Here is a 22,009-nt window from a genome sequence, read left to right on the forward strand (position 1 = left end):
TGATGGGAAAAAGATAGGAAAAGATACATAAAATACACGTTTGCAAAATGTGTTTTACTCTACCATAACAGTTTCCTTATCAATCCCTTCAAGTTCACCACGTGATAGAGTTGGAAGACCCTCATCTGCCTCAGCTTCAGCAATGACACTCGCTGATACAAGTGTCAACCTACTCAACTGAAAAAAGACAACAGCAACAAAATCACCTGCAGATCAAAATAAGAGACTAATTTATCCAAGGATGTCTATGAATTCCTGCTTTTGTGTATATGTGAGTGTGTACAAACATCTATTAAATTTAGAAACCTAGATAAGATAACAATACCTCCTTCTGCCAGTGTTTAACTTTCTGTTGGTTCTCTTTTAAAACTGACTCATATTTTTCCACTTCATGCTTAATATCAACCTCCTTGCTCTTCATTTTGGTCTCCTCCTGCTCAACTACTGCCACTTCCTTCTTCAAAAACTCTAAAGATTCTTCCATTGCCAACATTTCTTCCTAGAGAATGAATAGAAAGCAAACCCTCTGCATAATTGCCCAACTGGGGTTGTTCTCTACAGTTGCCCAAATCACTCGTCTTTGGACATAGAAGATTTTCATTTGCAGATGGCTTTTGTTTCATTGATTATTATTAATAATAGTTATAATTGTCACAAAAACTGCCCCTGACCTTTTTTATCATTTAAAGTTTTATCCGAAAACTTCTTTATAGAATTTATATGAAGAATCATTGGATAAAAAAAAAAAAAAAAAAAAAAAAAAAATTGGGTTAAGGTTAAACCAAATACTATTGTATTTTTCTTTTTACCAAAAAAAAAAAAAAAACCAAAAAAACTTTATGTTAGTGTGTAGAGTGGTATGTTGCTTACACCAATCAGATAGTCACATTAGGGTATTTATCTTACACTGATCAGATTGCTGCATAAGGGTATGTATCTCGCACCAATCATATCACAGCATTTGGATATCTTGCAATAGGGGCTGTACACAAAGAATGATATTAACAAGAAATTTTGGGCTCATTTGTGGCCTTTATGAGAACCTCATCAACCAAGGTTGAGATTTATCAGGATGTGAAAGCTAGGTTTACATTTCACTTTTGTATCATTTCTATGTTAAAAGGTGTCTTTTTCACTCCTTTACTCACAACACACATGCTTAACGACTTACATTCCATCACATACCATGAAACGTCCAAAGTCCAATCAGAATATACCCAATCAATGTGCTACATGAACATTTGCCAATTTTCCTCTTGCTTAAATTGTATTCCACTGATAAAATTTCATTTTGCCACATTAGCCTTCCCTCCATGTCATTTCATTGGAAACAACCTGCATTTTATCATGAATTCTAACTACATTGTCCAACCCCACTGAAAAAGATTCACATGAAACTAAAAGCTACTGATAGTGAATTTTCCATTTAATTCTCCTGTGTTTGAAATTTTTCTACAAATAAAATTTGCTTTTAGCTACCTTGGACTTAACCCAATTGCATGTTGATTCCTTGTAAACAACCTGCATTTTATCACAAATTTCACACACAGAGGGCAAATTCCAGTTAGGTGACAACCAATCAAGGAACCCTCTTTAAAATATTATCCTTTTTTCCTGTGCATTGTATCTACAACTATTCGAGATTGCAATATATATTTGGTTAGGGTATATTGGAGATACAACAGTTTCAATTCACTTTCAATTGTAAAAGTGCATGGAATTATATATTATAATTAAAATTATAATTTGGAGGTGATTAATTTTGATTTTCTCTCTGTTAGAGGAACAATAAGCATAGTCCTTTTTGCAACCCTTACTTGGCCTTGTCATGCATCATGCTCTCTCTCCAATGGGGAATAGATGGCATTGTGTGACAAGACCAAACAACAGCTGCAATGGAGAAAACAGCAAGTGTGGCACTGGTGCATTTTATTTTCACTTAGAAGTATTAAGACAGTGGAGACAACAGACCACAAAATACCTATGTGAGTACAAATAAATTTGGTTTTTTTCTCCTTTTCCTTAAGGTGAAGTAATGTGATATTTTAATTCTTAAGGTCATGCTCTTTTTCTGTTACAAAAATGAAAACATCAGGAATGTAAAGTATCCCATCTCAACTCACCCAGCCAAGAAAAAAAACTTTTGCATGCTACACATACCTATGTTTTATAGTATATGAAGTATGAGCTGTGGAAACAGTTAAAGTCATGGGCTTATTGATTTTATTCAGTTATCTTATGTCAACACTGGTGCCTGGGTTCATCTGTTCTTGAAACACTTTAAAAATTTAGCTGACAAGAATAATCGTGTGCTTTGAAAAGAATGTAAATAACTTCAGAATCCTTCTTTCCAGCAGTAACCTCTGTATTTGGCAGCAGTGAACCGTATTGCTGCTAAAAAGTCTTCACTTAGTCTTACTTGTGAAAGATGCCAAAAAAATTGCTAACTAATGTGTAAGTCGGAAACAAGCAAGTTTCCTAAATAGAGACTTATATCTGATGAAAGAAGGCCAAGGAAAAAACAAGAGACTGCAGTGGCCCTCACTTGGGTTTCCCTCTATGACATGATGAGTGTGTTACTAAATTGAGTTATACAAAGCATCATTGGCTGGAAAAAATTGAGTACTTGTTAATTGTTTTGATTGTTTACAATGTGATGCAAAACACAAGCCATGAAGTTTAAGTCATCAGGTGATTGATTTGATGTCAACAAATGTGGCACTCAAGGATTTACAACACACCCAGTAACTGTTCAAGTCAACCAGAAGTCATCTCACCTCAAGACATGTTGTCCAAAACCTGATTCATGTCACCAGAAATAAAAAGTCAAGTCACCCAAAGAAAGCAAAAAGCAGTGTTCGTTTTTAATGACAGAATGAGGCCTTGTTTGTTTGGTATGTACTTGCCTCATATGTACATTTCATAAACTCAAGAAACTTTTCCATTCAAGTAGTGTCAGTTTCTAACAACACCATGAAGACTTTGACTACACAGAAATTGATCATGCATATAGTCAGAATTGAAATATGTTTGACTGACAACTCTAAATTTTTCCTTTTTTAATTTTAAAGTGGAGCATTGTTTCTATGACAAAAAAGTGTAGCCTTGCATTGTTTGTTTAGTAGTTTATGTTAATTATTCTTATGTTGTGTGCTTTCTTTGTTTTATATGTTTGGTATCCTTTTGCATTCTGCATATTTTGGGCTTGGTGAATTATTTTCTGTTTCTTTTGCATTTGCTGAAGAAAAGTTCACGTTTTTCTTTGTTTAGAAGAATGTGATTAATTTGTTTCACTTGCTTTTCTTTGCATCACTACATGTATTGTATTGATTCGTTTAGTTAATGAAACAAATTAAGATATTTGTGATTACAAGGACAGTTCTGATGCTTTTGTAGTACTCTTTCAGATTGTAGGTTGAATTAAATAAACATTGTTTACTTTGGTTATATAAATCCGCTGAAAATTTGAATCAGGTTGCATTTACAGTGACATTTCACCACTGAAGGATTGGTCACATAGGTATATACACCAAGAGGGTGTTTTGTTCAGTTGGTACCCTCAGCAGCTTCTAAAATAATGCCATTTTGATGTTTTTACAAATGATAAAAAAAAATCTGGCAACTTGATTTTTATCTCAGGTGACATGGCCCATATTCTGGGCAACACGACTTTGGGTAAGATGACTTCCATGACTTGACCATAAACCACCCATGTATTTTGCAGATACATTGCAAGCCGCATTAAAAGCAAATTGAGATTTTTTCTGCCAACTCATGTGTCATTTCTTACTTCTCCCTACAAGTGGTGGCCTCTATAGTGCCTCCTTGGGTTGTGACCTTTGGGCCAGAACCCTGCAGAGGCAAAAAGGTTTACCAGACTTTAAAAAAGCTAAAAGGCTTAATAGAAACCTAGTAGAGGCAAAATTCCAGACTTGGGAATTCCAATTAAGCTTAAGAATATCAGACTTAGTGACAAACATTGGATGAACTGTTCAGTTGTAACCAAGAACTGAAAGAGTTAGACTGTTGATGCCTTAGAACAAAAACAAAACACCAGTTTAGATTAGTAAATTAATTAGAAGAATGATGTAGGATAGCTTATTAAGGGAAAGTAAATGATTAAACATGCACTCCAGCAGTTATGCTACAAGAGTGTTGGTCAGTCCACACTCTTATTGAAGGCACCAGCAAAGGTACTGATGCAAAAGAAGTGGCAAATAAATATTCTGCATAATCCTTAAATATGTTTACCATGACATATTTCTTACTTCTAGAATGACATTTCTCTATCCCACTGCAGGGATAGATCAAGGATCAGTCAACCTACAGTAATTGTAGGAAAATTCTTAAATTGCACATTGACACTCTTTGAATCTTGTTTCTTTAAACTAACAAATTTGTCTTGAATATTGGGGTTTGTGTTATTTCCTAATTTATGGTACACTTAAGATTTTTGGACAGACAATAAAATAAAACTCAAAGGTTTACTGATCTCAATAATAAATTCACAGATCAAGACTGCATTGACTACACTGCCAATCTTTGCAAACTTTTGATACATGAGTAAAGGGGGTAAGTATTTAAAAAAAAGTGTGGAACTTTCAGATGCACTCACTCACAATGCAAAACTTGTCCCTCCATTTATAACATAGAGAAAATGTCAGAACCCAAGAGATCCATTAAGATCATTGATCACTTCACATGCACTGCTACCAATGCCATATATTGCATAACTTATGGCAAAAAGTTGTACATTGGTGAAACAGGAAGATGACCAGGTGACCAATTCCAAGAATAACTTCACAACATAGAAAGAAATGTAAAGGACACATCTAAACCAGTGGCTAGACACTTAAATCTCCCCAATCATTCTAAGCAGTGCACTGCAGTTTGCAGCCTTTCCCTACATCTAGGCAGTTCAGAAAGCAGCAGACCTCTAGAACAAAAATTTATCTTTCAAATCAGCACCCTTTGTCCCCAAGGTATCAACCAGCTCTTATAGTTAAACTTATTTATTCTTGTTTTCTTGTTTTCTTGCCACAATATTCCCACCAATAGCATAGCTCCATTTTCTTCATATAAACACACGCAACCCACAATTCCTCCATTTGCTCCTACAAAGGTCTAACACTTGAAAAGTCAGCTTTAAAACTCTTTACATTATCAATTCAGCTGATAGTACCAAATAACCTTGTTAACCCTTTGATAAATCCAACTTATAAGCTGCATTTATGCTTATTAGTTTCCACAAAAATGTTGAGAAAATGTTTAGTATTTAGCCCATGTCTTTTAACTCAGGCATGATGTAAGTTCTGGAACAAAGCCTTATTGTTAAAACCATAAACTTATTTGGTCCAGTAACATCTGGTTCTGTTTTCTTTAAATTTTCATTGAAAAAAGTTTTCCTTTCTGTAAATAAGTGGAATAATCTAACTATACATAAGTTGTTAAAACAATCTAACTCAAAATTTATGTTGAAGATGATGACTGAGAGACACTGTTAACTTAATTCATTGCATTTGAGAGTCACATAGCAGTACCTGACTTAATGCATGTTGATTTTGAACAAATTGAGAGGCTTAAAATATGACTTATGAAAAGGTTTATTTAAAAAAAAAACTGTAGACTGATTTTGTTTAAACTTCTCTTGACCATGAAACGTGAATTAAATCATCAACTCCAACTTGGTCCTCATCACTTTTGGCTAAAGAACAAATGTAAGTTAAATTTGTGCTGACCTGAGCCTTTTCATAGTCCTCTAACACTTTAGTGGCTTTTTCCTCCAGTGTCTTGAAATCTTCCTAAAAATGAAGGCAGACAGAGAACATAACATCAGAGGTATTACTAGTATCCAGTCAACTCGCCAGCGTACAAAATCGAGTAGAGACGTTGGCGAGTTGGTCCTCAATCCAATACAACTTGTTAGAAGTTAAACATACAGAAAAGTAAACTATCTTTAGTAAAAAAAACACTGGCAAACATCACCAATGACTATAACAGCTTAAGACGCGAACGAGTTATTGTGTGCAACAACACCGTAAAGACCCATCATGTCAATCGCTCAGATTTTTTAAAGAAAACTTGGCTTTCTAGACAAGATCTTTAGTAAAAAGCCATTCTTTTTATTTGCAACAAAGTTTATAAGGATCTCAAGGCGAATAAAGCGAAGTAAACATCACCAATGAATGGCTTTTTACTAAAGATCTTGTCTAGAAAGCCAAGTTTTCTTTAAAAAATCTGAGCAATTGACATGATGAGTCTTTACGGTGTTGTTGTCGCACAATAATATTTCGTTCGCGTCTTAAGCTGTTATAGTCATTGGTGATGTTTGTTATAATATTGTAATTTTCACGCCCTGTGTTGAATTTCATTTGTACGTGCTGCTAGACTCATTATATATTCAGTTTCGTTTGTACCTTCAAGGCACTTGATAGAGATTAAAATGTCTGTTCAGTAACCGCTTGAACGTGTGGATCGCTGTGTTATTACAATGTTCACCCATGTTCACCAATGTTTAAGCTTCTGTTTGATGTTCACCAATGTTCACCAGTGTTTTTTTACTAAATATCGTTTACTTTTCTGTATGTTTAACTTCTAATAAGTTGTATTGGATTGAGGACCAACTCGCCAACGTCTCTACTCGATTTTATACGTCGGCGAGTTGGACTGTCGGCAAGTTGACCGTAATTCGTATTACTTAATCAAACCCTTTTTTGATTTGAATTTGATTCTGTTTCATTTTCCATGGCACATGAAACAAGATAGAAAGAGTGTAAAATGAAGACAGAAGAAAGACGAAGTAGAAAGCAAAATAAGTTAAAACCTCAAGTGAAGTATCTAAATACAAAATCAATCAGCTGGTTAAGGTATACTTCTGTTTACAAAAACAAAGATTACCAAATAGAGTTTTAGCCATTTTTCCAATTAGAAATGACAAGGTTCAAAGCTTTTTCAGAGGCAATTTTCCTGGACCTTTCCAGGACTTAGATTGATTTTTCCATGACTCCAAAGGCTTACATTAACCCTTTAACTCCTGAGAGGCATTAGACTTCCCCTTAAAATATCGAGATGACTAGTGAGGATAAAAAATTCAATAAGTTTGAGTTAAAACCAGATTCAAGATTCTATAGAACTTTCCAGGAGGAAAATTTCATTAAAAAATTTCCAGACGTTTCTTGGTTGGGTATGCACCCTGTAATAAGTTTTTTTAACGCCACTGGAGTAAACCTAAGAGAACTGTGTTTAAATATTTATGCAAGCATGTAGGTAAATACAGTTGTTCTTTAGAACTAATATTAAAAAAGCTGCAACAAAAGCCAAAATAAGGAAATCTAATCCATCAGAAGCTGCCTAAACTTAAGAAATCTTGTTTTGGGTCCTATCAAAGTGAGAAATATACCTCTAACTTCTGGATGTTGGCAGAGTTTTCTCCAATTTCTCTCTCGAGTGACTCAACTGTACCCTCAGCCTTTCTTGTGTTCCTATTTACATTCAATATTAGAAAAGAGATTAAAAGAAGACCACTGTTGTACCAGTTTCCATCCCATAGATATAGTATGACTTATGAATTTCTCTTTCAGTTTTCAAATTGATTTCTAATGAGTAAGTGCATTGAGCATTGAGACAGATTTGAGCAGGAGAATAGAAATTTTGAGTCTTGTAGGGCCCAGGCAATGAAATACTTCAATTGTATTATAGTCAAAAAGCCAATCACGTTGATTAAAATGATTAAACAAAAAAGAATGCTGATTTATTATTTTAAATCTACATGTGCCATTTAAGACTTGGAAACATTATTAAATGCAGCATTCCATTTAATAAACAGTTTGTTATCCTACTTTACATACCTGTGACAAGTCTTGATAGCAACATTTGCTTTGGTCATTTGTCCGACTACTTCATCTACAGCATTGGTCAATACATCCACCCTATCCTAATAAATGTTGGTATTCATATTTTTCAACTATTGAATTGAAGAATAACTCACAGACAAGTTTAAATTAAAATTTAATTGAGTTGAGTTAACATTCTCATAACTGGGAATTGTTATTATTGGGCAGAAACTAATCTAGGGTTGAAACTCCTACTAAGCTGGAAATGCAGGATGATCACCTGAATTCATTTCACTGGGTCTCTTTGGTTTTATCAACTAAATTGATAATGTAGATATGCCATGGTAAATAATTTCTAAGTTGATGTTTCAAGAGTTAGTCCTTCATCAGCAGTTATACAATGATGTTTCCACAATAATACTTTAGGGTGCTTTACAGCATTTCCACATTGCACCCCATAAAGACTCCAGCTTTTTAAGGCAAACAAAACATTTTTCTAAAAACATTAAACTTGGCTTCTCTGACATGATTACAATACAAAATGACAAATTGAAAGAGCACCTACAAGCCTTTTCAAAACCACTGAAAAGTGTTTTGGGCAATGGGCAGTGACAATAACATAGGTAGCAACGGTAAGTGATTTTGATGACAATACAAAATACAAATAATTCAATAAACTACTTGTACGTTTTCTTATTAAAAGGTTCCAAATTTCACTTGCGCATGGTTTCTGCAGTTATCCAAACTTTCATAGAACATCACATAAGCCCATATATAGCTTATTTGGTTCTTACTGTTATAATTCAGTTAACAGTGACAGTATAATGAGAGATTAACACAACCATTACTATACATCCCATTTGCTGTAAAATAGATCTATCCACAGTGATCAAAATGTCAGACATCTACTTATTGTTATTGTAGAGAGTATATCACAGACCTGTTGCATCTTGAGCTTTGAACCACCAATCTCCATAATTTGTTTGTGAAGTCTATAAAATACAATATCACAACAATAGATATTGGAGGTATAAAATGTGTTAACAAATGGTTGGTCCTGTTGGTCTCCTAAGGGGAAGCACTCCTTTGTGTTCTTTACAGATACTTTTACAATGCCTCTCTCTAGCACCAAAGACAAGCCAATATGCCAAATATGGATACCAAATGTAATGCAGTATCTATAGTATCCCATCAAGATTGACAAGCAATAATCCTAATTGCTAGAGGCTAAGAAACCCAGGATAAACATTTCTAACAAATATGGAACACCAGGATTGTGAGAATAAATCATTATCTGAACAGTCTGGCAAGATACTCACTTCTGTACTTCTGTTTCTATTCTAGTTGATGATGACACTGCTGTTCGCCATTCTTCAACAGATAAAGAAATAGCTGCAATCTAAGTATTCAACTGGCAAGCATTTTCCAGAACTACCTGTTAAAATATTCTCTGTGTAATAACCTTACCCGTACACAGGCTACTTTAATTTTGGTCTCAAGCATGATTAGCAGTAAAATTCAAAGACAAAAAAGAAAAGAAAACTGACTGAATCATGCAGTACAAGTACCTCTGTAATGTTTGTTAGACATTGAAAGCAAACCTTGAAAACAATGCCTGTGTATAAACCCTTTGACACCTGAGATTTTGCATGCATCATTCCCATCTTTCCTGAAGTTTGTCCCACTTAGGATCATGTTATGTGAGAGCTAAAATAACCATAATGTTGTCATAGAAAAATGCAAAAAGACAAAAAAAGGAAAAAGCATGATCATGAGCTAGAGGCTTTTCTTATAAAGCTTTATATTTGGCAAGATTAATTCCAACTTAAAAAACTGTTGCATACTGAAACTTTTTTCAAAGAGTCACCATACAGGTTGAAAAAAGAGAATTTTCACTCACCAAATTCTCTTTACTGCTTGCGAAACATTCCCACTTCCCACTTAGCAAGTGTTTGTCTCTTGCCAAAGCACATAGTCGAAGCTCAAGATCAAATGGACAGGGTTTGATTGTAATCTTTCGCCTTTGCATTCCAATTACCCCAAACATGCTGATGCCACGACTGAACATTACGACTAATTATGGACATGGTTACCCATTCCTAACATTTTTGTGCTTACATTATCATTTCCAAGTCATGTTAGCTAATACATAATTTAAATCTGATAAACACATTGTGAGTAATGTCATTTTTTGCCTTACATGAAGTAATTTTTAAAATTTTCTTTCAGCTTTGCATCACACACAGAAAGGTCAAAACAAGAACCCCAGGCTCAGTTATAGTTACTGCTAATTATATCTAATTTTCCAGGTAGGTAATAAAAATATGTTCTGCTAGCCTAATGTTCACACTTGTTTTGAATGTAAAACTCCAAAGTTTCCCACCCATTTGGGTGAAGGTTTGGATTGCTGGCCTTATTGAAATAGTTTTTGCACTTGTTGATGATGGTGGGCAATGGCATTTACAGTACACAAGGTAGAAATTTCAAGTGTGGCCTACCACTTAAGAAATCAAGTGAGCACAGTTAGCACAGTGAAGGTGGTTTACCACATCATCACACTACACAGTGAGATGAAAAGTGAAGCTCTGGATCTGTCAAACAACATATTAAGTGTCTCTATATCTTCTTTTCAAGACCTTGTGTTTTCTACTTTGGCCAAAAACTCATCAGTAGTTCTGTGATCAGACATAATTCTTTTCCTCTATTTCATCTTTAAAAGATAAACCCTTGAAGCAGCAATAACTGAATAGCGCTACAACTGGAAGAAAAAACTTTGAAGTTTTGCTGTCAAAACATTGACACCTGATAGGCCAACAGGATATACTTTCATCACATATGTGAAAGGGAAGATGCAATTGACAGTATACTGTGTTTGCATTCTGTGTTTGTTTGTTTCCTCTTCTTTTGGACACTTATTATGGCGATTGACTCAGGGTTTGAAATTTCAGTTTGAATGAAAAGCTTGAAAGCAAGTTTTACAAAGGGCTATGCTACATTGTAAGCACTGAAATGAGGTCTCTATCGATCGACCTGACACTGTCTTTCTACCCAACTTCTTGCATTGAACACAAACTTTCTTCCTACCGTCAATTTTAACTATAAAATGAAATCCTGCATTTCCTGACTGGAGAGACAGATTCTCAATCTTACGGCGCTTAGCAGAATGACCTACAGAGCCTGTTGTAGTAACCCCCCCTATCAATTGCCTTGCAAGATTCATCCTAAAATTTAGCTGTTTTACTTTACCTTGCCCATGCTCTCGCCTATGATGATTATACAGAATGAAAGAATTGCATATTGAAATATCAATTAAAAACCAAAACAAATACTTATACCATGTATAAGAGGAACGGCCTATTGAGTAATAGCTGCGTAATTGATCTGCAAAATCAACACCTCCCATGTGCTTATTGTAATGATCAACTACTGCTGGCTTAGAAATCTGCTGATTTTGTTTGTTTACTACTAAATCTATGGCTAAAGGACTACAGTTAGAGGAAATTATACTAACATCTCTCTTATCATGCCACCTAGTAAAAACAACATTTCCCTTTTGGTGAACTAGCTTCTGCCCTTGGCCCAATTTATCCTTTGCACATGGAGGTAAGTCCTTACGATTAGATCTTACAGTGGCGCAAGCATAAGTATCATTACTTGCTAAATGTTCTAATAACTTAACTGAGCTGAAAAAATTGTCAAAGTAGACATGATGGTTCTTATTCATGAAAGGCCTTATCATACTTGTCACCACATCGTACCCTAAGCCATAAATTCTTGGCCACTGGTTTGGTTCCTTACCTAAGTACACATCAAAATTCAGCACATAGCCATTACTAGAATCAGCAGCCATCCAAACTTTAATACCATACTTAGTTGGCTTTGCCGGCATGTACTGCTTGAAAGATAACCTCCCTCGAAAACCAATCATACCCTCATCTACAGATATGTTCTTAGTGGGCAGGAAATTCCCACTACATTTAGCACGAACATAATCTAAAATGGTTCGAACTTTGAAAAGGCGATCGTAATCTCTAGTACCCCTAGCGGGCTCTTTGCTTGAATCATTAAAATGTAAATAGCAACTTAATTGTTCAAATCTATTCTTAGCCATGACCCTCTTAATTCCTGGATTTCCAAAAAATTCATCGGTTGACCAGTAAAGAGCATAGGCTGGGAGCTTATCAATACCCATAATTATGTTAATTCCAATGAATGCCTTCATTTCTGCTCGCGTTATGGCGCGAAAATTTTCCAATCGATTGTCAAGCTTTTGGTGCGCATAACGATTACTTTCCTCAACCATTTTATCCCACAAATCATCCGCGATAAAAGCTAAAAATATATCCAGTTCATTAGGATTATTTAAGACTAAATTAATGCCAGTAGCTGCCACGAACTCAGGAACTTGGAGATCGACGAGCTGGTCAGTCCAGCAAGCCTCTTCTTCTTCGGTATCTGTGTCATCTTCTTCAGTTTCTAGGTCATCTAAATCTAAGTCTGAATCATTATCTAAATTCAAACCTGCCCTATCTAATTCATTGAACCCATCGAAGCTTCCTTCATCCCCTGAGTCTTCAAAAAGTGCCGCGACTTCCGGATCAATTTCAGTCTCATTGGCCATTTATCAGTTGCATGCTTTTCAATTTCAAATCCCGGAAATCAACACAGCGATCAAACGGTGGCGCATGTAAACCCGGCTTTAATATGGATCGCCTGTTTCAAGCGTTCAGTTTGTAGAACTAAGCCCAACACGGTGGCAGACCGCCATGGTGGTGGTAGAGTAATGAAAAGGAGGAGGGATTGGGTCGAGTCGCGACCCATGCCTCCTCGGTACCATTGCACCGTTTGCTATTTCGCACCCTATTAATTGAATGCCTCGTACAGGCTATTTTCAGGAGAACCGAAATTTCTTCCTAGACTTCTATAGCTTGTCTTTTTCAAGCCTTTTCCCACTTTGTGCTAGTTTACACTCTCCAGAGCTACACAAGATATCTGTAATGACGGCAGGTCTAAGTTTATCGCAGGCAGCACTTAAGTGTCTGGAATTTTTGGAGTGGAGTTCTAAGGTTCTGTCATTTGTTTGATTGCCTTCGTCACTGAAACAAAGCGTGTGCGGTAAAAAGTTGAAATATTGCATGAGAAAATGAAAGCAAGATTCAGTATTCCTCCAAATCCTTCTTTCATATGCCCTACGTATTGGAATAGTTGAAAATTTAACCTTTTCTTCCTAACGATAGACACGCATTTAGAAGTCTGCCTTAGCTATTTATTTTAGACTTGTGCATGGACCGCTGTTTTGGAAATCATAGCTTAATGCCAGTCAAAATCTGCGCAAAGGAGGCCAAATGGTTAATTTATTTTCCTTCTAGGTCACTATGGCAAGAGACAACAAATATAACAGAGAGTGGGGTGAGGAGCGACTACGGGTGGGGTTGGGTTTGTCATGGGCGTTTGAAGTATGAAAACCTTAAGGTATGATCTTCTTTTTCATTTTTTCCTGTGAATAATTAAAGAACCAAGGCAGAGGGTAACTTTGTTTTTCACAGCATATGATATTTCAGAGCCGCGTGACGTTCTGTTAAAATGCTATTTTCAATTTGAGAGCAGCGGCTTTAAAACTGATCCTTTGTTAACATCAGTTGATTTTAAGACTGTCATGTATTGAGCCCAGTGTTCTCCCTTATTGTAAGCATGACAGGTAAAATGAATTTTCAAACCGGTAAAGCAATCCTTTTACCTGTTGAATTTCAAGAATTCCAAGAAATTTTAACCGGTAATAAGAGGTACTACAGGCGGTAAATGTTACCGGTTACCGCCTGAAAAGGAGAACAATGTGAGCCTAATTAACCCTTTCACTCCCACAAGTGATCAAGACAGAATTTCTCCTTACAATATCAAGCAGGCAAGTGATGAGAATAGAGAGGAATGTCAATCATGGGATGATAAGTTGATCCAATACCAAATTCTCTGAACCAACATCATAAGAATTGTATGGCAGATAGTAAGGAGAATTACTAATTAGATCTTGGGAGTGAAAGGGTTAAGGGACAAAGAAAGAGACCTGAAAGGTTTGCTCAGTGATAAGCAAATTGCTGAAGGTGTTTAACTGACCTTTCTCGTGAGTTGTAACTGAGTCTTCAAGCACTTTAAGCCTTGTTTCATCCGGAGTATTTTCAACCACTTTGTTTTTAAGATGAACTATTTGCTGCCTCAAATTCTCCTCCTGGTCATCCAAAGCCTAAGAAAAGAAACATTCAGTCAGTGATGTTAACATACCTAAATACGCACCAAAGCAATAAAAAATACAGTATTTTTTAAATGATTGTCCATGCTATTGCTTGTATTTAGACCACAGTTTACACTTCTAGACATTTTTGGTGCTTGGATATTGTTGGGGTCTGCAGCCTGCAAACCAATTTTAAACCCTTCTTTTTTACAATTTATATCATCTGTAACACATGTCGTAAGCAATCACAACTGGAAAAATTAAAACCTGCAGTATACCTTGATCTCCATATTATTTTTCTGTAATTGGTGTTCTGCAGCGGACAGCTCTTTCTTCAGCTCGTCTACTATTTCTTCTAGCCTCTTCTTTGCTTCTCTGTACTCCTACAGTTGTCATCAAAAATTATGTTAGAGACTGTGTGATAAAAGTAACTCATTGCAATAATCTATGCACTCAGACATGCATATCTTTCTATTAAGGGCTACCTCGATTTACACATATTCAACTGCTGAAACTAAAACTGCATAACAGTAGCTTGATTTTGAATATGAGTTTACCAATGCATTAAAAAAAGCATCTAGACAAAATGGTGTAGCCAGTAGTAAATGGTCTAACTAGAGGAAATGGTCCAACAGGTTTAAATGGCCTATCCCTTTTAATGGTCTAACCTGATAAAATGGACACGCTGGTGAAAATGATCTAACTATATAAAATGGTCAAACAGGTACAAATGGTCCAACCAAAGAAAATAGTCCAACTGGTAAAAATGATCCAGTCAGTGAAAATTATCAAAACAATAGTCCAACTTGTGAAAATAGTCCACTTAGTAAAGTGGGGTAACTAGATAAAATGGTCCAACTGGTTAAAATGCTCTAAATAGAAAAAATGGTCCAACCAGTTTAAATGGTCTAATTAGATAAAATAGGCCAACCTACTAAAATGGTCTAACCAGTTGAAATGGTCCAATGGGTTTAAAAATTAAGGCATTCATGATTATTTTGAGCAAAATCTTCCAAGATATTTGCCCACCAATTCAAGCAACATTTTGGTATGATAAGAGAAATTTGTGAAATTCTGTTGCAAGCAATAATGCTAACTGGTCAAATACCCATAGGTAATTTGTCTGGTGACCAGTCATTGTTCCAGAAAAGCAGATTATATTGTTCTTGTGGAGGATGGCTAGTCAAGAACTGGTTCAGGCTGTGGCAGATTGTTTTGACCTCACATGCAGATCGGAACTTTCTGCATGCCACCATCTTGTAAATTAGCTTTGTCAAGGTTTTTTTTACACTTACCACTAGGAACACTAGGATCAAGTTGTACCAAATGGAAAATCCAAGTGGAACAGAAAACTTCCAGAATTTCCTAATTTCTGGAAAACTGGACAACCTCAAAAGCTTAAATAGAATTTTCCAAATGAGTTTGCCAAAATTTTTTGTTCCTTTCAACAGAATTTCTGGAGATTTGGGTTTGAATGGAACTGCCCTTTGGGTAATAGACAATCATTAGTCTCCAAGAGACTGATCAAATCTAAGAATGGAGTTACATTTCATTAGGAGTTAAACTTTTAAAATTGCTACTTAGGAAAGGAAAATTGTTTACCTCAGCTGCCTTGGTCTCTTTCTCCAGAGTCTTTTCCATGGCTTTAAGCTGATTAGGATTTACATCAGAAACAATAGAAGACCCCATTCTTCCCTTGACAACTTTATTTCCACCACCACTCATTGTGCCTTAAGTGGACACAAAAATCTTATTGTAAAACAACTGGAAACAGTAACCTTAAACACTTCAGATATCAACAGGTCTGTGACTTGCAACTGCCAAAATACACTGTAGCAGTATTTTAATTAAATACTAATTTTTAATTAATTTTTTTCATTAATTTTTTATTTTTTGAAATAAATTTGCTTTAATTTGTGTAGGGCATGAAGTGAAAGCAATGCAAAGGAATGAATGATAATTATCTCAGAATTTTAAAGAGAAAAAAAAACTTAAACATCTTCCATTTCTTGAATTTTTTTTTGTCTTCAACATCATTGTTAATACAAAAAAAAAGGTTTCTTTTCTTTCTCATTTAACAGAAAAGAAAGGGAAAAACCCACATCTTTTAGCACAAAAAAAAGCAAAAAAACAAAACAGAAACAACAGAGTTATAGAGACTCCCTTATTCTGTATTATGATGACTGAGAAGTAACATGCTTTATACCTGACTGGTCGATAATTTCACCTTGTAATGTCACTACACGCCATCTGTTGGATCCCTAATGGCATAAAATTTCTTTAGTCAACAATGCCTATATAGATGAACCATGTTTATCTGTCTTACCGAATGCCTCAAGCAGGATGCACTTAGTCAAATGTTGTTTGTGTAAGCTGGAACTTAAGGTGAACCACAAAACATGATAGTACACTACTGTATTTATTTGATTAATTTCTACCCTGGGTAAAATACAAAATTACCTAAAAATTAAGTCAGTTCTCACAGGAGAAAGTGTGGTTTTGTTTTCCCTTGAGCATTGATGTTTCCATAAACTCTGCCTTGCAAAGCATTGAGACTTTTAATGTATTCAAACTGTTTCTATCTAGACCACACATTTATTTCATATTAATCATATTAAATGATCACAAATAGTCTGTAAAGAATTACAGGAAATACCGTGGGCTGGTTATTTAGAACAGGTCTAACCCAGATCACAGTTTTGCAAAAGCAGTGGGCCTTATACATTCTCTACAAGAGGGTTGTCTTTATTAAATGAATTTTGTTCCACTGCTAACTTTCTGCTCTCCTGACACCATTCACATAAATAAATGTTCAGATAAAAGATTCCACTAAATACAACACATAATATAGAACATGGTTTTGTTAAACAATGGTTAAAGTTTGTTTAATAACCAGCCCTGTATTTTTACCTGAAAGGCTATGTTTGTAGCTTGCTTCAGATCATCAGCAACAAGGGTGTTTCTCAGAGCAAAGAAGAAAGCAGTGCGTATTTGGTCATTCTTCACTTGAACCAAGTCATATAAACGTGGGACATTCTGTGGCCTGTGACCAAACCAAAGTATATTTACCAGTTTTAATGTTTTTTCCCCCATGAAATTATGGCTTGTGGGGTACAAAAAATATTTGTATTTAAGGTTAGAAATGTCTGAAGAGTTGCACATCTGCCTACATTTTCCACATTATAATAGGTTTGGGCATTTCTGTTCTTTTAGGTTTGTGAGGGTGAAATGCAAAATGACTCAAGGAAAAAAGATCATTTTCAGTTCCCTGTGGGTCAATGATACATATACAGAATGATTTCTTCATCGGTGACTATGTCATGTTTAAACCTGTTACAGTTTTGGGTGGAAGAAATGCATGGGGAAGAGTTAAACCCCTCAGATATGGCTTGAGCTCCATATATATCAATTAATTATCAAACTGCACTAAGGAGGACAACCAAAAAGACTCTTCTAATGTTTTTTTCCAGTCAGAACAAGAAACTCAACTTATTCTTTTGTGAGAAAGCCATACCAGTGAGTGGGGGCAGACTGATTTTTTTGGACTGGCTTATTGCAACTTGTTTGGGTCATGTGATAATCAGCAATACTACACACTGAAACATTTAATAAGAGATATATCCATTTATTTATATGTATTTTTTTGAAATTCCAAAAAAGGTTTTTTCTCAAGTTTCCCTAAGGCACTGTCCTTTAAATCATCCATAACTTACGTTTTGATTTTATTAGATGCATCTTTCCTCCATTTCTCTACCTGTATTGTGAGAATGTCAAATTCAGCTAAATTAAACTTGGTGTCTGAAAAAAAACTGAAAGGGTACCTGTCATAACTGTCAGAGAAAAATTATTTTTGTCAGCAGAATCTCAAGTACAGACTCCTAAGCATAATCATAACGATGTTAAAGTTAAGGCAGAGTTTGTGAATAAATATTGGGGCCATCTCTAAATCAATCTAAAACCTTCAAAGTGAGGTTATTTTTCAACAAGTCACTGTGGATATGATTGGCCCTAAGTTTAATTTGTGATTTATGTTGAGATGAGTAAAACAGTCCTTGTAAGCATCAAAACAACATGAATTGTTCTCTTCTTATTACATATTTTGAACACAGTTATGTTATGAATCTACAAAGCAGGACTTCTTGAATTTCAAAGAGAATATATAATATTGCATGACTTTACAAAATGGTATGGCTTAGCATGAACATAGTTTACAGTAAGTCTCCAGACCTGACATAAGAGGCATCAGGTTACACAAACAATTCAAAAATTGAAACTGCTGTACCTTGTCAAGACCAATAAAAGTACCAGAACCTATATTGTTGTGCTTGAGGAAGGTAATACACTTCTGAGCAGTATCAATACTGTCACAAACAATGTTGTCTAATGCTCCACATGCTGTACTGATGGCTACATCATATTTATCATCAATTGCACCAAGATCTCCCTATAAAAAATAACAGTAACTGCAGTTGTCAAGAAAATGCTTATAACTATCACAGTATTTCTTTAAAATTTGATTAATCATGTACTGGTAATCAATAAAATAGAATATAAAATAGGGATAGTAATTACTGTAGTTTCTCGGTTATAAGGCACACTTGGTTATAAGACGCACCTCAAACTTAGCAACTTATTCAAGCCAAGTTCCCAAACTGAAAATTATGTGATAATACTTGGCTATTAGATGCACCAAAAGGCTGAGAGTTAACAAAAAGAAGTGATGGAACTGAGAACAATTATCCTTACACAACTAGCATGCAAACTCTTTTGTTAACGTAAACAAAAGTGAAAAAGTCACACATTTAATGATCTACAGAAAAACCAAGGCTAAAATTTCACACCTGTAATGAGAAACAAAACACATACTCGTTTATTTTAGCCTTCCTAGTTAGGAAACATGCTTCTATTTACTAAAATTAAATAATAAATATTCAATGATCCGATTTCATTCTATTAAGATCAACCAACTGATTTTTCTTGAAAAACTGTGTGCCTTATAACTGAGAAACTACAGTATATATCATAAAGAACAAAAGTAATCACTTGTACTCTCTTAAGTACCCCTACTATGTTCACCAATATTTAAATTTTCCCTACAGGAGTTATGAATTAAACAATCCAAGTCCTAATTAAATTGTTCATTTGCTCAAGGCAGCCATAAGAACTTGTATTTGAAATTCAAAGAATTGAATAATTATAATTCAGACAGACAAAATGTAATAAAGATCCCTTTCATTTCAGATTTGATATTGATTAACGCAGCAGACAGCAATCAACGTAAACTTCCTAGTTGGATCACTTACCAGACGACCCAGAATTCCTGGAATCTTTCCGGATGCTTTTTGCTGCATGAGAGCCTCCAACACTTGTCCTCTGTTGCAGAGAAGAAGAAATACCTCAATCATACAGTAAACATCCTTAACCATGAATCCCCTTCCTTAACAAGAACTCCAGTGGGTCAGATCTAATGGAATCAGTGCAAAGATCCAAGAAAACAATGTTTCATGTTCACAGAGAGGGAGCTAGACTGTGAGTAAAACATTTTCTCTATAAAAGTAATTTCTTTTATTCATGGATTTTATTATAAAACAATCACCTGCTATGTGAAGCTTGCAAGGAACTTCTTGCTTCCTCAACTTTGGTTCTTATGCTACGAAGCTAAAACATATGGTAATTTTAGCTTTTTGATTTTACAAAGGCTTTTTACGTTCAAATTCCTTAGCTCTATCAGATGACTCTAGCTTTCCTTCTATGTAGAAAACAGGGCAAACAGAAATCCAATAATGCAAATACTCTACAATAAAAACCACCAATAATTTGAATAAACATAACTAGAAGATCTTTACATCAAAGACAATGAATTACCAAACTAAAAGCTTTCCTAAAAAAAATTATTTTAAAACAATTGTTGTTTTTTTTTTTTAATGGCAAGGCTGCTACAGGTTCTAACAGTGGGTTCTATAAGAAAAGAGCAGCATACATGTGCAAAGGCACAATCCAAAGTGTAGTGCAGTTGACTCTTTAAACAAACAGAAGACGTTGTGTTTATGAGTAAAGAGAATAATGAGGCTGGTTTAAGAGACGAAAGATCTATTATATAGGTGGACTAAGATTGTTGAACCACTTGATAACAAAAAGAAACTATTTCAATGGAACTCTTGTCTTAAATGGCCATTGCAAATGAGAGCTGGTGTGATATTATAATTAACCCTATTGCCAGTGTACTCATTACTATGATATTATAATTATTGCTATTATAGTTTAATTGTAACCATTACAATTCTCTCAAATGTGATTAGTGCATTAGCTGCTTTATTTTTCACTAATTATTCTGTACAGTTGAAATCAGACAGTGTAATCAGATGGTTGGCTGTAATTAAACTGTAATTGGACAGTTGAAGCAGTCAATCACAGAATTAATCACAATAACCATAGCAACAACCATTTATCCTAAAACAAAACTGAGGAACTTCCAAATGGAGATACTTTTTTTAACTTTAGATAATGTCTCTACCGGATATATTTGACCCAAATGCATTTATTCTTTCAGAAATTTATGGTTATGATTAATTGGTAACAGGAATTCTTGTTGTTCAATTCTGTCCATAATCATACTTGTGATTGACAAATTGGACTCCCCCTTGGGCTCATTTGAATTTGTTATTACTCCTATGATTACAGACTGAATGGACCCCACTTGGTCCATTACTTATCATTATTATATACTCAACAAAATATCGCATTTCTGATTGGTCAATGATGAATGCATAAATAGGTTATAGAGTGCAATAGAGGTTATAGAGTGCAATATGGAGAAGTTGCCATGGAAACACCAGGGAAGCGCCAAATTTGAACACCAAATTATAAAAAAATCGAGAATATAATAAATAAAAAATTGTATGAATCTGCTCGTGCATTTTGTGATTTATGGTCACTCGTGATGTTTTGAAAGTTCTCAAATTGCACTCGCCTACGGCTCGTGCAATTTTGAGAACTTTCAAAACATCGCACGTGCCCATAAATCACGAAATGCACTTGCGTTCATACGATTTCCTATACTTATCACTGTCATTTTCATTATCCACATTATAATTACATGACCACTAACCTCATCAGATGCTTTCTTTTCTCCTGTAATAGCCTTTGCCAAATCTGCTTCTGCTATTTTTAGCCTTTCCCTCAATTCTGCAATTTCATCTTGCAGAGATTGTATTTCTCTGTGGTCACAGACAAAATGAAATATGTTTTCAGTTTTTGCTATCTTGTGCATCATTTGAGTACTAGAACAATATACAGTTCCACCACAGGTAATGCATCCCACAAGGTGAAATAAAATTCAGATCTCCACATTGTGGGTTTGGCTTGTATGTATTGGTAATTATTACTTCCATAAGTGATCAAGACATCAATGTTTTCCTCATGTTTTGAATAAAATATCAAGTAGACTTGCGATGACTTCATAAGAATTGTATGGCAGACAGTAAGGAGAATTACTGGCCAAAAATGGCATATATTACAAATATTTAGAGCTTTTACCCCTTTCGTTGTGATCTGGTCTCTACAGCATTGTTTAAATTATCTGTGGCTTCTTTGACCTGGTCCATGGCAGTCTCATATTGATTCTTGTAAATTTCTAGCTCACCCCTGGCCACATCCATCTATAGTTACAGTAATAAATCAAAACTATGGAAAACAGAATGAAGCCTTGTTTTATGCACCAATTCTTTTTTTGACCAATACTAAAACAACTTTTGTTTGTTCCCTTGAAAAAATGATAATGAAGAAAACATGATTATAATATTTCTAGAAAATACCATTCAAACACTATAGCCACTTAAAATACTCCTCACTGGCCAAAATGTCTTATTGTGGAATTGCTATGAGTCAATTTAAGTTAAACCTTCAAAAATTCTTATTGAAAGCACTGCACATGGCTGCTTCCTTGGTCTCC

At 35.0% G+C, this 22,009-nt stretch overlaps 1 protein-coding gene, 1 long non-coding RNA gene and 1 pseudogene across 2 annotated transcripts in view; 1 reads left to right on the forward strand and 2 right to left on the reverse strand.

The window, feature by feature from the left end:
- Positions 1–22,009, reverse strand: part of LOC131773568 (structural maintenance of chromosomes protein 4) — a 48,801-nt gene that overhangs the window by 10,556 nt on the left and 16,236 nt on the right. Inside the window, exons 14-31 of the mRNA XM_059089516.2 lie at positions 21,595–21,716; positions 21,167–21,275; positions 19,655–19,716; positions 19,362–19,431; positions 18,341–18,502; positions 17,772–17,812; positions 16,969–17,101; positions 16,265–16,319; positions 15,661–15,788; positions 14,337–14,441; positions 13,944–14,070; positions 9,152–9,203; positions 8,773–8,824; positions 7,848–7,933; positions 7,400–7,481; positions 5,739–5,801; positions 326–499; positions 64–177 (exon numbers count right to left, since the gene is read on the reverse strand). Coding sequence (XP_058945499.2) covers positions 64–177; positions 326–499; positions 5,739–5,801; positions 7,400–7,481; positions 7,848–7,933; positions 8,773–8,824; positions 9,152–9,203; positions 13,944–14,070; positions 14,337–14,441; positions 15,661–15,788; positions 16,265–16,319; positions 16,969–17,101; positions 17,772–17,812; positions 18,341–18,502; positions 19,362–19,431; positions 19,655–19,716; positions 21,167–21,275; positions 21,595–21,716 — 1,737 coding nt within the window. The remainder of the gene's footprint in view (positions 1–63; positions 178–325; positions 500–5,738; positions 5,802–7,399; positions 7,482–7,847; positions 7,934–8,772; positions 8,825–9,151; positions 9,204–13,943; positions 14,071–14,336; positions 14,442–15,660; positions 15,789–16,264; positions 16,320–16,968; positions 17,102–17,771; positions 17,813–18,340; positions 18,503–19,361; positions 19,432–19,654; positions 19,717–21,166; positions 21,276–21,594; positions 21,717–22,009) is intronic.
- LOC136281720 (uncharacterized) lies at positions 98–4,610 on the forward strand. Its single transcript, XR_010717929.1, has 3 exons — positions 98–271; positions 1,782–1,985; positions 4,512–4,610. It is a non-coding gene; the product is annotated as an uncharacterized lncRNA (long non-coding RNA).
- On the reverse strand, positions 11,417–13,082 carry LOC136281604 (piggyBac transposable element-derived protein 1-like; annotated as a pseudogene).

This window comes from Pocillopora verrucosa, chromosome 6 (genome assembly GCF_036669915.1).
Source record: "Pocillopora verrucosa isolate sample1 chromosome 6, ASM3666991v2, whole genome shotgun sequence".
In the NCBI taxonomy this organism is placed as follows: domain Eukaryota; kingdom Metazoa; phylum Cnidaria; class Anthozoa; order Scleractinia; family Pocilloporidae; genus Pocillopora; species Pocillopora verrucosa.